At 52.4% G+C, this 16,934-nt stretch overlaps 1 protein-coding gene across 3 annotated transcripts in view; it reads left to right on the top strand.

The window, feature by feature from the left end:
• The window catches only part of RARA (retinoic acid receptor, alpha), a 49,190-nt gene that overhangs the window by 21,671 nt on the left and 10,585 nt on the right, over positions 1 to 16,934 (top strand). The window contains exon 2 of one of the 3 annotated variants that reach the window (XM_006832586.1): positions 961 to 1,503. In XM_006832586.1, coding sequence (XP_006832649.1) covers positions 1,326 to 1,503 — 178 coding nt within the window. In that variant the 5' untranslated portion in view covers positions 961 to 1,325. Of the gene's footprint in view, positions 1 to 960; positions 1,504 to 14,217; positions 14,739 to 16,934 lie in introns of those variants that run through there. The other 2 variants (XM_006832588.1, XM_006832587.1) reach the window with 2 other exon arrangements.

Below are 16,934 nucleotides of genomic sequence, written 5' to 3' on the forward strand. Positions count from 1 at the left end.
TTCAAAATGGATTGGACGCATCTCTTGTGGATGTTTCTCTTTTTCTCTCTGCTTTTGTTGCTGTCTGTCTATCTCTTAACTGTGTCGTGGAATCTCTGGGTTCATCTCCGTCTTCCTCTGCCCCATGGTTTTATCTGTGCAAATCATCTGGTCCCAGCTGTTCAAACAGGGTGTGGATCTATGTACATGCTGGCGGGGGCGGGGGGACATCTTCTGGCCTTTCATCTTCTACTCACCTCCCACCCCTGTTTCAGGGATGTTGCCATTATAGACGGAAGAATGTGGGTGAATTCTGGGAACTTCCCCCAACCCTTCATTGCCTGAGGGCAGGGGGCTTCCATCCTGGGCAGTTCCTGCTCCTGACACACTCCCACCCCTGGTCCATCCAAGCTGCCAAGCATTGGAGTGATCCCAGAAGTCTTTGGTTTCTGTTTGCCCATTTGTGTGTGTGTTAGTACACCTCCTCCCAGGACCTGTGGGACAAACCCACTTAGGGTACTGGCGCTTGGATTTGGGGGGGGAAGTGGTGTAAGAGGGCCCCCTGGTTTAGGAGTCATTTTTCTGAGAAGTGCCAATGCTTTAGGGAAGCGGCTTTTTCTCCCCACCCTCCTCCCCCCAAACACACGTTCTCTGTATCTTGACCTCAGGTAACCCTCCCTGGGGGGAAGAAGGCCAGCTGCCCGCCTCTGCTGCAGGGACCCTTTGGGGTGCCACCTTGGGCTCCTTCCCTGCAGAGTTGTGGTGAGAGGTCCTCTGCAGCTCTGGGCTCTGACCTGTCTCCCCAGCCTGGTTCTGCTCCTGCCACCCCCAGCAGTGTCTGGGCCCTGCTCCCAGGCCGTCTCTGCCAACCAGGCATGGTGCCAGCTGTCTGCTTAGGCCGCCCAGGTTGGGGAGCTCCGCTGGGAATGCCTGTATGCCTTTTCCTCAGTGCCTGCTCACCTGTCTTTTCTCTCTCTGCAGCATCGTAGACCATGGCCCCCCTCAGCCACCTCTCCGGGACCCATCTAGGAGTACCAGCCTTTTTGGCACCCTGAAGACGAGCTCTGGACCCTCCTAGGAAAGGAGTAGTCCACGGAGCTACCAAAGGACCAACTAACTTCTGGGACGTCCCTCAACTCACCTGGCCCCCAGCTCGGGTGGGGCCACCAAGAGGCCGAGATTAGCCTGTTGGCTTTGGACAGCAGTGCCAGGACGGAAAGGGGGGGTGGGTTGACCACCCAAGCCCCCTCTGGGCCTGGGCTCCATGCTCCAAGGAGGGGCGGCCTGAAGCCCGCCAGAGCCCCCGCCAGACTGTCGGCCTGTCCTTTGGACTGTGGCTGCTCGGCATGGCCAGCAACAGCAGCTCCTGCCCGACACCTGGGGGCGGGCACCTCAATGGGTACCCAGTGCCCCCCTACGCCTTCTTCTTCCCCCCTATGCTGGGTGGACTGTCTCCGCCAGGTGCCCTGACCACTCTCCAGCACCAACTTCCAGTGAGCAGCTATAACACACCATCGCCAGCCAGTAAGTCAGGGAAGAGTGGGGCGGGGGGCTCGGGTGGGGACTCAGAGGGTGGCAGGGCCTCAGAGCTTGGGCTCTGGGCACACTGTTGTGCCCTGGGCATGGTGAGCTGCAAGCTCCTCCCTTTTGAGTGGCTTCTGAATGCAAACCCCAGCGTTTGTAGGCTGCTTGGTGATAGTTGTGTTTGCTGTTGGGTGGCAGAGAGAGAGAGATGAAACCATGCTGTTCCAGGCCTGTGGTGCCCCTTGTGCCCGCTCTGTGCTCTGCCATTGAGGCCCATATAAAGAGCTCCGAGGACTGGTCACAGAGCCTGAAGCGGATAAACAAACCTCTTGACATTGGGTGGAAATGGTGGCTCTCCCGGTGCCTCCTCCCCCCCACCCCCCACCCCCGGGGCCTCAGGGAAAGGACTTGAGGTAGAAGGACATTAAGGAGGGAGTAGACAGAAAAGACAGAAAGAGGCTGGCAGGCTGGGCCCCTTCTTTTCCCTGCCAGGTCCACCCGCCCACGGGCCATGCTAAAATGTGCTTCCTTTTGGGGAGGGCGTGAGGGAGGGCTCACAGGATTGAGCGTGGTGGACAGGGTGAGCCCTCAGGAAGGGCGCTCCATATGGACTCTGGCCATGGACACACACCTGGTTTTGGAGAGGCCTGTATTTTCTCCCTGCCTTCGCCCTCTACAACAGGGATCACCTGTGACTGGGTGGGGGTCTCTGTACCCTTCCCCTGCTGGCCAAGCCAGGTAGTGGGAGGTGGCGGTGGCTATGGCCAGCTGGCAGCGTCCAGGCCTAGGGCCTGCCAGGCCGCTTACAGTAACTCTGGCCCCCAGGGCCCAGCTGGGCTCTAGGCCAGGGCTTGGGGGAGGAGGGAGCCGGGCCTGGCCTGGGGCAGGAGGGGGTGGGAGCAGCAGAATGGGTGATGGCTGGCTGGCTGGCTGGCCTGTCAGCTGTTGACCTGGGAAACGTGTCCCACCTCTTCTGGCGGCAGGAACTGAACACCCTGCCCTGGGCACCCACCACTCCTCCCACGGCTGCTGGCAAGCTGCCTGGCACCACTGCCCTGTATGCCTGGCTGGGCTGGGTCAGTGCCCCCTTCCCAGTGTGGAGCAGTGCTCTCTCCTCGGAGCCAGGGAGTGTCTTTGTCCCTGGGGCAGGTCCTGGCAGGGTGCCTCACTGCCCTACTGGCCGTCTGCCCACCACCACCACTGCTTCCTGGATTGCCTCCTCTGGCTCTGCCGCAGCCCTTACCCCCCAGTCGCTAGGAGCTGGGGCTCTGTGTGGCTCCCTTCTGCCTCTGTCCCTCTATGATCTAGGGCCGGGGGAGCAGCAGGTGCTGCTTCAGGTTCACCTTCTCAAACTTGCAATTCTGATTTCTTTCCGCTCCTCTTCAACGTGTGGGGTGGGAGCCCGGGAGTCCTGAATCTGCTCTTTTGGGTTGTGCTAGGTGACCCGGGAAGTCAGTGTTTGGAGTTCAGGAAGGGTGGTTGTATCTGTGGTTTTGTATCTATTTGGATTATTTCCTGCCTCTGAAGGGTCTGCATGTTCTGGGCTGGAGGAATGTCTGCTTCCCACCAAGGTGGGAATTTTGGGGAAGAAGAAGTTGGAACCTATAACCTGGTGCCTTTGGACAACTTGCCCTTTGCCCAGGTGATATGAACAAAGCTCCTAGACCTACTGTCCACCCATGGAAGGGGTGCCTGGGATCTAGTCCCTGCCTTTGCCTGTATCAGACCCAGGGAATACTTTGCTCTCTCTTGAAAGCTGCAATTTTCTTCCTCTTTCTTAGAGGTGGGTGTGGAGGGTTTCCGGGTGTCCACCCCCACACTCCACTTCCCACCCTGGTAGCTTCTCCCGCAGGGTAGGGGTGAGGGTGGGGTACCCACATTTGGGGTAAGTGTAGCCCTTTCTAGTTCTCCCCACCCAGGTTGGGCAATAGCCCCTTCCTGCCCACCCCCATGAGTCACCGGTGTGTTGGTCCCTTGCTCCTCCTCCGTTCCTAGTAAACAACAACTTCTTTCCTTACCCTGACCCCCAACTTCTGAGCTTCTCCCTGACCTTCCCCATTTCTAGGACCAGCAGCAGGACCATAGGCCAAAGAGAGGCAGGCCACTCCTTCTTTCTCCAGTAGGGATGGGAGAGCCTGGCGCTGGGTCTCCTCAGCTCTGGGCAGCCAAGCATGGCAGATAGAACAGTCATGGAGAGTGGAGATGAAGGCAGTTTTGTCACGTCCCTGGCTCTCCTGGGGCTGATGTGGGGGTCAGCTGTTCCTAAAAGAGGTAGAGATGGGTAACCCCCTGTCTTAGACTTCTGTAACGAACAACAGCAAACACAACAATCAAGTGGATGGCTTTAAGAAGCAAATTTGTTTTCTCACAGTTTAGGAGGCTAAAGGTCTGCATTCAGTGTAACACCTCCATGGAAAGCTTTCTCTGTCAGCTTTGGAGGGAGGCCCTTGTCTCTTCAACTTCGGCTTCTTGGTTGCTTGGCAATCTCCATGTGTCTTGATGTCTGTCTTACTCCATTTCTCCTCTGTTCCTTTGTTTAATCTCTTTTATATCTCACAAGAGATTGACTCAACATTTGTTGTTGTTGTGAAGTGCTGTTGAGTCAGTTCTGACCCGACCCATAGCGACCCTGTATAGGGTTTTCGATAATTTTGCCCCATTAACATAACAAAGACAGCCCATTCCCAAATGAGAATGTAACCATAGGCATAGAAGTTTGGGTTTACAATACATATTTTGAGGGAGTATAGAATACCGGATTATGAGTTGAACTGCTAACCACAAGGCCAGTAGTTTGAATCTACCAGATGCTCTGCAGGAGAAAGATGAGGCTTTCTGCTCCTGTAAAGATTTACAGTCTTGGAAAGTCTACACAGAACTGACTTGATGGTACACAACCACCACTGGCGTCATCCATGACATTCCACCCTTAGGCTCCTGTAAAATTGGCATCTCTCACAGCACTCTCTCCTTGTCAGTTGGGTTCCATAGTTATTTGTAATGGTCACACAGAACTCAGACACCAGACTCAGTTGTGGGATTTATCAGGTTAATAGGCTACATACAGTGTAGGACCAGAAATGTTCAGGATCCAGTTCTTTCTGTCAAGACAGCCTTTTCCCAGCTATGCCTGAAGGTGGACCTCTCTCTGGACCTTGGCCTCTACCCCACTCCAGCAATGTTACAAAACCCGTTAAGTGTTGCTGCTAAATGCCCAAAGGACACTTCACACTCCACTTGGCTCTAAGTCTTAGCCCAGAGGATCTCCGCTTGAGATTCCCCCCGTTAAGTGCCTGAAGGCACCCCATGTCACAAGCTAGCTTCCTGCCTCAAGGCACTCAGCTTTACTTGTTCCCTAGGCGGGAAGCCTACCACTATCTCATGCTCTACTCTTGGTTCTACTCCTGTAGCAACTCTGAAGCTTCTTTGGTGGGATCAGAGCTGTATCCTGAGTTGAGGAGGTTCAGTATGCAGGGATCTTGGGGTCCAAATGACACGCTCAGCTCCTGATGCTTCTTTCTTGTTGGTAGCAAGATTTCCCTTTCCTGCTTCTTCGCATACCTATGTTAGAGTTCCAAGTTCTCACAGTTAGCCCTGTTAACAATCACTCACAACTGAACCATATCATCCTATCAGCATCTTATCCCACCTTCTCTTACCGGGACCCATCTGGGGAAAAGTTGTTTGGTGTGAATTACAAAGACTGTGGATAAATGAAGTAATTCACTGCACTGCAGCCCCTCTCGAATTTCATGTCCTTGCCATATGCAAAACACATTTACCCCATCACATGGTCCCAAAAGTCTTAACTCAACTCCCAGTCTAAAGTTTCATCTTCTGAGTCATTGAAAGCACTTATGGTTGAGACTTCAGGTATATCCCAAAATTCCTCTTCATTTGTGAACCTGTGGAATCTGGAATGCAAGTTAACTGTTTCCAAAGTGCAATGGTAGTATTGGTACAAGACAGACATTTCTACTACAAATGGGAAAAATTGGAGATAAAGAAGGGATAGCAAGCACTAAGCAAGTCCCAAACCCCCACAGAGCAAAGTACATTATCGCTCAAGACCTGAGAAGAACCCTCTCTTCTCTTGAGATGCACACGCCCCCCCTCCCCCGGGAAATGTCCCCACCCTCCAGACTCTGGGTGATGGCCATGCCTTGTATAGTCTGTATGGGGGACCCTGTAGCCCAGGTTTCAGCTCTGCCCTCTGAAATGGCACCTCTGTTTTCTTGTCTTTAGGTGACCCCATTCTCCTGGTCTATCTGAGTGGCAAAACCTTGGCCCTGGTAGGCCCCATTTTTCTGGCCTTTGGTGATGGTATTCCCACGTAGTGGCCCCATGTCCTTGGCACACCATAATTGCTGCCCCACACTCTGGAAACAGCTCTTTTGAAACCTGACAGGCTGTGGCCCCACCCTTTGAGATCCAGAAGACCATGGCCCCACCCTTTGAAACCAAGAAGGCCCTGCTTCCCATGGTTCTTTCATCTGTGCTGCTGTTTCCAGGCCACTCCAGTGATGGGGGATGGTCTCCCCCCCCCCCCCCGGAGGACGACAGATATGGCTCCTTTGGCCTTGTTTCCTACCTATAGAATTCCAAGAGGCAGACAATGTCTTTCCTTTCCTTCTTTCTCTGTCCTCTTTAGTCTAAGCTGATGGGTTTTCTGTTGTGGGAGTTGGTTAGATTCATTAGTCAGAGGCTTAATCTCTTTAACAAAAGATTGTTTAGCTATGCCCTTGGTGAACATTTTAAGACATGTGTCCAGAATTTTCCAAATCTTTAAGTTCTGTTTTTACTTTGCACAATGAACTTTTAAGTGCATCTCTTTCCTCTCACATTTTACTATAAGCAACAGGGATAAGCCACATAGTCCTGTTAAGATTTTGCTTAGAAATCTCAGACAGTTGTTCAGATTCATCACTTACAAGTTCTACCATCCATTAAACATTTGAACATAATTCAGTCAAGTTCTTTGCCACTGCATAAAAAGCATTGCCCTTCCTTCATTGTCCAAACATATGTTCATCAGTTTCTCTTAAAGTTTCACCAGAAGTGCATTTAACACGACATTTTGTTGCTGGTGTTTGTATATTCAGACAAGACTCTCTGTAACACTCCTTACTTCCTCTTGAACACTCAGTTGAATTGTCTTTGATGCTCATAATTCTGCCAACGGGCTCTTCAAGGCAGTACACTTTTACTATGGTGGTGGTGGTTATGTGCCATGGAGTCAGTTCCGAATCATAGCAACCCTGCATAGGGTTTCTGAGGCTGTAAATCTTTACAGGAGCAGAAAGCCTCATCTTTCTCCCGTGGAACCGCTGGTAGTTTCGAACTGCTGATCTTGAGGTTGGCAGCTCGACTTGTAACCACTACACTACCTTAAAACTCAAGGAGCCTGGTAGCGTAGTACGTTATGAGTTGGGCTGCTAACCGAAAGGTCAGCAGTTTGATTCTATCAGCCTCCTGTATCTACCAACTGGTTGGTGGGAGGAAGATAAGGCTTTCTGCTTCCATTAAGATTTCCAGCCTTGGAAACCCTATACAGGATTGCTATGAGTAGGAACTGACTTGACTGCACTTAACCACCATCTTAAAATTCTTCCAGGTTCTACCCATTACTCAATTCTAAAACTGCTTCCACATTTTAGGTATCTGTTAGAGCAGCACCACATTCTTCCAGTAAAACTTTCTTTCTTAGTTCTCTATTGCTGCTATAACAGAAATATTACAATTCGGTGACTTTAACAAACAGAAATTGGTTTTCTCACAGTTCAGGAGCCTAGAAGTTGTATTCTGAGCCCCAGCTCGGAGAATGTAACAGTGTACTCTGGTCCTCTCACCTTTTGTAGGAAGCCTCACTGCTGAGGCTTCCTCATCCTCCACCCCACCAAATACACTTGTTTAGGTGCTGCCTCCTTCACCTCACCTCCTTCCCTCCAGTGTGGAGGAGGCTGGGTCTTAGGTACCCTAGGTATACCCTTCAGAGACCCAATGGCCTATAGGATGACAGAAATCCTCTACAGGTCATTGTGGAAGGGGCCGATGTTTGTCTTGCTACTAATCTCCCAGGGATCCAGAGTGGGAGGCCCCAAAGATGATGCAGGACCCCTGCCCCCCACCTTACCTCGTTGGGGCTTGGTCTCTGAAGATAGGTGTTTACTGTGGAGTTTAGGAATTCTGTGTGCATTGTGGGAAGGGGTCAGGGTTATGTGTGCTTTGGGAGGGGGTGTCAGGATTCTGTGTACTTTAGGGATGAGGGGGTCAAGGTTGGATATGTGTTGGGAAGGGAGTTAATGACTTGTATTGATTGGGTGGAGAGGGTCAGGGAGTTGAATGTATTTTAGAAGAATCAAGTCAAACACCAGAAAGGGGGTCTCAGCTTGTGTGCTGGGAAGGGGGGGAGTGGGGGGGAGACAGCCTCCTCTGGCATAGAGTGTGTAGGGGGAGGGTCTGGATTTGTTACATGCGTGTTTGAGAGGGGAGGGTCTCTATTTCTCATTACTCTTGTAGGCTGGAAAGGAAAGTTGTCCAGTCTTGTTGGTTGCTCACCCTGGGAATTCGAGGGGCAAAGGAGTGTGACAGAGTTGTGGGGTCGGCAGTGTGGCTTAGGGGTTAAGACCGTAGACATTGGGGCTAGTTCTGGGTTCGAGTTCTGGCTTTGCAGTTTACAAAGTGCTGGTAACATCTTTGAGCATGTTTCCTCATCTGTATAATAAGGATGTTACTAGAACTTCCCTCTGAGGGTAAGCATTAGGCAAGAGCATTGAGGTCATCCGCTGTGCTGCATGTTTTGCGTGTGATGTGTGTTGTGGCCCCAGTTCTGACGGCATGGTACAAAGAGGGATCCGGGCGGAAACTGGGGAGAGAGAATGCCGGGTGCCAGAGACTTTGTGTCTGTCCTGTAGATCTTAATCCTTACAGCCCTGGGAGAGAGACCGGGCCTCCCATTTACGCATGAGGAAACAAGAGCTGGCAGAGGTGAAGGGAGCCGCAGAACTCAGTGTATGGGAATGACAGACCACTGTGGACGGCGCTTGTAGGGGGCACTCCTGTGCGTGGAGAGTCTTGGGGGTGGGGTTAGTGCCATTGAGGCTCTTCCCACGGCAGAGGCCCTCCTTCTGCAGTCTGATCCCTACTTTCCCCAGTAGGGGGCGCACGGAAGGCCCCGCCAGGCCACGCCCCTTCTCTATTTTGTATCCTGAGGTTGGAGGGAAAGGGAGAGTCGAGGGCAGGGCCAGATCCCCATCCAGTCCAGGAAGCTGCAGATACAATCTGTTCTTATCCATCCCCACATTGGAATCGTCCCGTGTAACCCTCAGCATGTGCAGACCTCAGTAGGCACCCCTCTCCTTCCAGACAGACACCAAAGGAACATAGTGTAAAAGCCACAGTTCTTACTGTGACTTTGTTTCAATTTGGGGAGTGAGGGGAGTGAAGTTGAAAGCACTAAATAGTGGAGCCAGGTGGTGGGATCCCCCAGAGGGCAGAGGGTGGGTTCCACACTTTTCTGTCCACAGTTTGAGTGTTTGGTGACTGGGGTGTGCCTCTCCTCTTCTTCTTTCCTTTGTCACTTCCTCCTTTTTGCAGTCAGGGAAGGCATCCTGGAGCAAGGTGCCTGGGGACCTTCCCAAGCCAGCTGTCTGTGCAGCCTCCCTCTTGGCCTCCCTCTCTCCTCACTCTTCCCCCTGACAATAGGAGAGACAGCCCAGGGGAGGGGGTACTGCCTAGCAATGTCTTTCATGGGGTCCAAAATGCAGAATCAGCCAGAAGACTATAACCTGGGGTTTTGAATGAAAATGGGGCCCCTCACCTTTTATCTCCCTGAATTGATAATATACTGGCCCCCTCATGTGGGCAGGATCCCAGAGTGGGCTGGGGGAGGGGATGAGAGGAAAGAAGGCTGCACTCCTGTTAGGCTAGCCAGGACCTGAGACACTGTATCTATCCTATGCCAAGGGACAAGTGCTCATGGGACTCTACCAGGGCAGGTCCTGCCTACCCTTTGGGGGGCTGACATCTGAAAGGGGTAGTGCTTCCATTTCTCCCAATCATTTTGGGGTGGCTCAGACCACCTTCCTCTTCTGGCTCCCTCCTTTTCTCTTTTCTCCCCTCTCCTATGAGCAAGATCTGAAACAGAAGCGTTCCCCACTTCATTTTGATTTCTGGCTTGCTGGAAACCCCAGCCAGCCTGCAGCTTAGAGCTCCATGGACAGAGAAGTCTAAAGGACAGCCTTCAGCAGGTCACCCAGCCTCTCCCCGAGTCTGTTTCCTCCACAGAGCGAGTTGCTATGAGGCTACCTGGACCTGCTGGCTGGCCAGGGCTTGCTGATGAGGGCCTTGGAGAGCTGCAAGTACCTTTCTTGCAAAGGCAGTGAATGATGGGGTGGAGCTGGGCATTGCCCTGGGAGACAGTTACCCTGAGCTGGGACGCAGTGTCCACTGGGCACTTGGTCTCATGACTTCCTGTTTGTTGCTCCTTCAGCTGGGGCTGAGGACAGGAGGGAATCCTGCCTGGCACACGGTAGCCAGTTCAGCAAGTGCCTTCTGAGGGTCTTTTCTAAATGCAGAGCCCTGGAAGAGGACCCTGACTGCTGCCCTGGAGGCGGTGGGGCTAGCCAGAGCCCACCTTTTTCCCTCCACTCCCACTGCTTTGGGACACAGTGTTCTGCTCTAACCTACTGCATGACCTTGCTGTCGCCCAGAACAGGCATCTCACCCACCAGTTTTTGGTTCTCCTCCTGTCCTGCTCTGGGAGTCCTCTCCAGCCTTCAAGGACCATCTGGAATGCTGCCTCGTCCCAGAAACCTTAGCATACGTTTCCCCTTCTTTGCAACACTGCATCCCTCTCCTTTGGATGCCTGGGGGCTCTATTTTTTTCCCCTCCTAACATTCAGGGTCGCTATGGGTCTAAACCGACCCGATGGCACTTAACAACAACAACAACAACAACAACACTCATCTATCACCTAGTCCTGGTGTGGTGCTGTGGGATAATGCACTGGACCACAAGGTTAGTTTGAACCCCAAGGTCAGTGGTTCAAACTCACCAGCCACTCCTTGGAAACCCTGTACAGGGTTGCAGTGAGTCGGAGCTGACACGATGGCACTCAACAACAACAACTACCACCTAGTTGAAGGTCCTTGTGTGGATAAGCACTGGAGTGCTAACCACAAGGTTGACAAGTCAAGCTCACCAACTGCTTCTAGGAAGCCCTATCCAGGATCGCTGTGAGTTGGAATCGACTCAATGGCATTTAGCAACAACAAACCACCTGGTTACTCTACATCATCTATTTTCCTCTTGGAATGCTACTCCCCTGTGCATGAAATCTTGGATGACAGGGATAGGATCTCAGGTCCCTTAGCACGTTGTAGCTATGAACATGGAGCCTGGTTCATAATTGGTGCCTAGGAGCTATATCATTTTGGAGGAACGATGTCAGGGTCTGGGATTCCTTAGCAATGTCTTTTGCTCCCAAGGCTTGCATACCTGCCCCAGACCCTACCATTCCACCTGTAACTAGACCTCACTTCTGAGTCGTACACCCACCTGTCCCAACAGCCCAGTGGACTTTTCTCCTTTGCAATCTCAGGAGCTTTGCTGTTGCATACACCAGAAAGTTTTCTGCTACCTTCTTTCTCATCCTTACATTGATTCTATCTTCAAAAGATGCTGTGAATCCTTCTTCCTCTGCTCATCACTACTGCTCATTTCCCAGGCCAAGCTACCATTGTCTGTTGCCTGGCCAGCTTTTGAAATAATTCCTAACTGGTTTCTCTTGTCCTTCTACAATCCAGTCTTCACATAGCTGGTAGGAAGATCTTTTTGTGCTGTAAATCAGATCTTGCCTCTCTCCTTAGAATCTTTCTGTGGCTTTTCATTGTGTATAAGATAAAATGCAAAAGTCTTATAGAGGCCTATAAGCCTGTCTGGTCTTGTGCCACTTGTTCTTTCGAATTTTGTGCTCCAACCACCCTGGTCACCTATCAGTTCCTTGAATGAACTCACCAACTTCTGTGACCCCAGGACCTTTGCACAGGCTCTTTCACTAAGACTATACAACTCTATGTATGGCACTTAACAAAAAGACTCTTTCTTAAGGAGCCCTGGTGGCATACTGTTTTTAAGTCCTTGACTATTAATGTAAAGTCAGTGGTTTGAACCTACCAGTAGTTCTGAGAGAGAAAGATATGAAAGTCTGCTTTCGTTAAAGATTATAGTCTTGGAAATTCTATAGGGTCTCTTTGAGTTGGAATGAACTTGATGGTAGTAGGTTTGGTTTTTTGATATTTTTGCCTAACTCCTTCAGATAACTTCTACTCTTTTTCTATAGATTTCTGCTTTATTTGAGATCTTCTCTGACTCTTCAGCCTAAATTTTGTTACGTGCTTGTGTAGATAGGGTTTCCAAAGAGTGGCTGGTGGGTTTGAACCCACCGACCTTTTGATTAGCAGCCCTGTGCTTATTCTATAGAACCATACCAGAACTTCTCAACTTAAATTAGAGGTATCTACTCCACTGCAAAGTCAGTTTGAACTGTAAGGTTGGTGGTTCAAGCTCACCAGTCGCTCCTTGGAAACACTCTAGAGGATCACTATGGGTCGGAACTGACTCAACGGCACTTAACAACATCTACTCCACTAATCCTCCTCTAAAGCACACGATATGTACCAGGAGGGTTCAAAAAGTTTGTGGAAAAATGGAATTAGACAATAATAAAATTTTTCCATGAGCTTTTTGAAGCCCCCTCGTACTTATGCCGAAATAGACTTGTCTCAGTTTACGTTTTGTTGTTGTTGTTAAGTACTGTGGAGTCGGTTCTGACTCATAGTGACCCTGCACAGGGTTTCTGAGGCTGTAAATCTTTACAGGAGCAGAATGCCTCGTCTTTCTCCTGTGGAACCGCTGGTAGTTTCGAACTGCTGACCTTGAGGTGGGCAGCCCAACGTGTAACCACTACGCTACCAGAGCTCCTTCAGTTTGTATTTATATCTATAACATTTTGTGATGATTTGCGTAATGTCTATTACTCTGTAAGGTATACAAGGTCAGGGATTGTTTTACTCACCAGGGTATCCACATAAGAGACATTTAGGAAAGACAGTTTTTCTTGAACTACAATTCACTCGGCCTGGCATGGTGGAACATGTGTGGCTCTGGCCAACAGCAGAAAGCTCAAATAAATACCTGCCCATATCCTTTATTAGTATGCCCTTGGACAAACCACCCAGTCTTGTGAAGAAAGATTTGCAAAATATTTTTATTTGTAAAAACACTTATCTCGTATTTACTGTAAGGTTGAAATGACAACATAAAGAACCTAGTTTCTAGAAGAATATTATGAGACGCATGCAGTTTCCCATTCCTTTCTTTTTAGGAGGAAGGGAACTTGGCAGAAGGGTCATGGGATAACTCCTCCTCGAGGGGCCTCCCCTACTTCTGGGGAGCTTTCTAATCCCGCCTTTTCCAGATGAAACAGGCATCTGAGGGCTTCTGGGAGGAGGTGGTCAGCCAAAAGGCACCAGCCACCCCCTTTTTCCCTCTCCAAGGCTGGACCTTGAGGTGGGGTCGGATCGTGGTTCTGGAGCTGGGAGACACTGAGGCAGAGAGGAGGAGGCACGCAGTAGGGAGGACAGCCTCCTCTCTCTGTGCTTGTACTAACACCACCCTTGGTGCTGCGTTTCAGACTTCTGGCGGGCAGGCAGCGGAGCCATACATGATGTCATAGACAATGACACAAGCCGGGTGTCTCATTCCAACACAGCGCCCTGGCCGCACAATGTCGTACCCCGGACACGCGTCATGACGCATTTGTGGTGCTAACACTTTTTTGACCACTCAAACCAAGGCCTTTTCTCCTCCTGTAGCCCCTCCCTCACTTTACTGAGGAGCCGGTCAAGCCCGGGTGGGCAGGGGACCTGAGGGCGAGTCCCCAAGAGCGGGTGATGTCACGGGCGGTGGGTGGGTCATCTGGAGGTGAGACACCTTTGGGTGAGTTCAGCCACATTACCTTAGGCAAAGAAGGCCTGGGCTGGGAGGGAGTGTGTGTTAGGGGGGAGGACATGAGGATCATCTCCCCTCCATCCTGGCAGAGAATTGACCAAACCGCTAGGACCAGCTCTCCTCTTTCTTGGTCGGTAATTGACCATATCACTGGAGAGGCTGGTAGCAGGAACTGGAGTAGGGGAAGCGTCCACCGTAGTCGTAGTCCTCTTCTTTCCCAGTTTCTTGTCTTCATCTGGACTCTCTACTTACTCCTCTTCTGCCTTTCCCCTCTCCTCTCCTCCCCGTTCTACGCCCTCCCCCCCCATCTCCTATTCATATCCAGTGTCCCTCCCTTTCAGTCCCTGCATTTTGCCCTCTGTAGCCAGACCTGCTAGAAAAGGGTTAAATTAGGGGTGGTGCCTGAGCGGGGCGGGACTAACAAGGGGGTGGGACCTGGAGGGTAGGGGGCACGCCCGCTGCGGGGAGGGGGGCGGGCGGCGCTGCCTGGGACCCAGCTAGCTGCTGCGGCTGCTGGGCTCTTCGCCGGAGGCGGAGCCGGAGCCGCGCAGGTCCCCACCCCCCACCGGGAATCCTCGCTTGGAGAAGCCCTGGAGCCCCGGCTGGGAAGAGGAAGTGCTTGGTGACCCCCTTCCCGGTGACCCCCTTCCTGCGGTCCTGCGCCGATCCCGCCCCCTGCCTGCGGATTGGGGGGCTGACGGACTCTGCCTCGCACACCAGGAGTCTCGAGATGGGAGCCCCCTCGAGGTGAAACCGCTGAGTTCCCGGTCCTTCGCCCTTCGCCGGGCGTTCCCCGGGAGAGCTGAGGAACGCCCTCCCCTCCCCGCAGCACGCACAACTTCCCTGCTTTTCACCTGCGACTGGTGGAGCGGCCATCGGACTTAAAGGCGGGGGACTTAAGGGCAGGGGGCGGCCCCCTGCCCGGGCCACCAGTAGGGGTGGGGGGACGTGCCCCTCACCCCCAACTGCTCTTCACGGATGGCACCGCCGGCTGAGTGAGGGGCGGTGCAGGGCTTCCCTGCCCGCCCGGACCTCTTGGCTTCCCGGGGGAAGATGTATGAGAGTGTGGAAGTGGGGGGGCTTACCCCCACCCCTAACCCCTTCCTAGTGGTGGATTTTTATAACCAGAACCGGGCCTGTTTGCTCCCTGAGAAGGGGCTCCCTGCTCCCGGGCCCTACTCCACCCCGCTCCGGACTCCGCTTTGGAATGGCTCAAACCACTGTACGTACCGGCCTCCCTTCTATTGTAGGACTGCGGATGGGGTGGGCGGTGGGGCTTTCACTCCTACTCAGAGATGCCGGCTTGGGGCACCGTTGTGGCTTGTCTAGACCCTTCACTTTCCCAGTCCCAGTCCCTGGACAATTGGAACCCTCCCCCGTCCCGCCCCCTCTCCAACCGTGGTCACTGTTTCTGTTCTTAGATCTGAAGGAAATTTGGGGGTTCCGCCTTTCAGGAAACATTTTAGTCCTCTCTTCTTCCACTTTCTCCAGGGAAATGAAGCCCATTCCCCTCAGTTTATATCATCTTGCTTGGAACCAAGTGCTTCCACCCTTGCTGGTGGGGTGAAGGTCCTGTCTGTGGGCTTGTCTGCTCAGAGGAGGGGCCTCCCTCCTCCGCAGATCCTACGCCTGCCAAAGCCTGGGGGAGAGTCCGGTCCTCTGGACAGCTGCTGCCCCCAGTCCCTGTTTCTTCTACATTAGAGTGGGTGTTAGGGGAATGCTGGTGTCTTGGGTGTTGGCAGTGGGATGTGACAGAAAGGGGAACTTGATTAAACATCTCCTCCATCCTAACCAACTCTTATACCTCCCAGAGGGGCACCTGGCCCATCTAGGGATTGCCTTGGCCCCAGACACTTGGCTGTCATCTTTGAGACTCCTGTCCCAGGAACCGAAGAAAAACTGCTATTCTGGTGGGAAGAATCCCCCGCCCCCAGTCCAGTTTTTTTCTGGGGGAGAAGTTTGCTTTGTGGGTCTGGAGCTAGTATGGAATTGAGGACTGCATCTCCTCTCACCCTCGCCCCACCATGTCCTTTTGTTACCTTGTCTGTACTCAGGGATTGGGCCTGTCACTGGCTTGTCCCTTACTGTAAGGGATGATGGTAAAAAGCCTTGAGGCCTGCTCGCCTTTCTTATTTGGCTTGCAGCCCGTCTGGGTTCAGGCTCCCCTGGAAGGGAAGGGCTCTGCAGGCCAGGGTTGCACACCTGGGCATGTTCACACCCAGCTGTGGCAGTGTACCCTGGGTGGGAGTGAGCAGGTGCTTGGGGGTTATTGTTAGATGGCTCAGGTTTCTTCCCCCATGCTGCTTAGGGCTCTGTTCTCCCAGGAGGTCCTCCTAACCCTCCTGGCCCTACCTCCTGCCTGCCAGGGAGGAGGGGTGGAGCAGGCCTCAGGGGGCTTGGCAGATTGGAGAAGGGTTGAAGGGCAAAGTTCCAGACCCTCACCCCCAGAGACCTGAGGTAGAGAGGCACCCCGCATCTGTCCTTCCCAGGACCCACCTCTGCCTGGCCTTTCCTATTGTTCTGCCCTGTGACCTTTGCTTCTAGGAAGCTGCAGGGGGAGGTTGGGAAAAGTATGAACTTCAGGGGAAGGTGTGAGCTTCAGTAGACTTTGGAAGAAGGGAGTGGTGGCAGATGGAGACCAGGATCATTCTACCCATTCCCCCAGCTCTAGAGGAAGGTCCCCTCTACTTTGGGACTAAAATTGGGAGCAGGTTGCTTAGGGTCACCCTACCCACCATCTTGGCAGTCTTTTCCAGAGAACTGGGGAGAAGCTGGGATTTGAGTCCCCTTCTTAGTCTCCTTGCTTTTGCTCCTCTTGGCCCAGAACTGGTGCTGAGAAGCTCCTAGAAGTTTGGGAAGTTGGGTGGACAACACGTTTGGCAAACCCTGCTTCCTCCAACCTGGAGCATGGGAAGTGGCAATCTGCCCCTCTAGAGCTGAGACCCAGCTCCCAGATGTGTCGGATGCCTGGGGGTTGGGAATGGTGGGTTGTAGGGGTTGTTCTGAGACCCAGAAATAGCCTGGAGACAGAAACAGGGCTGGTGGTAGCCATCGGACCCTGTCTATAGTTGTTAAGTACCGTGGAGTCGGACCCTGCACAGCGTTTCCGAGGCTGTAAATCTTTTTTGTTGTTAAGTGCCGTCGTCTAGTGGGTTCTGACCCATAGCGACCCCGTAAAGGGTTTCCGAGGCTGTAAATCTTTACAGGAGCATAAAGCCTCATCTTTCTCCCGCAGAACAGCTGGTAGTTTCGAACTGCCGACCTTGCGGTTAGCAGCCGGATTCGTAACCACGCTACCAGAGCTGTCTAGAGTACATGGGATTGATTAATACGTGTGGGATCCTCTTGGTTGGAGTCACCCTCAACCCTCTCAAGAATTCTCCATTTTTACTGTTAAGTCCACCAAAGGTGGAAAGAG

This window comes from Chrysochloris asiatica, unplaced genomic scaffold (genome assembly GCF_000296735.1).
Source record: "Chrysochloris asiatica unplaced genomic scaffold, ChrAsi1.0 scaffold00007, whole genome shotgun sequence".
In the NCBI taxonomy this organism is placed as follows: domain Eukaryota; kingdom Metazoa; phylum Chordata; class Mammalia; order Afrosoricida; family Chrysochloridae; genus Chrysochloris; species Chrysochloris asiatica.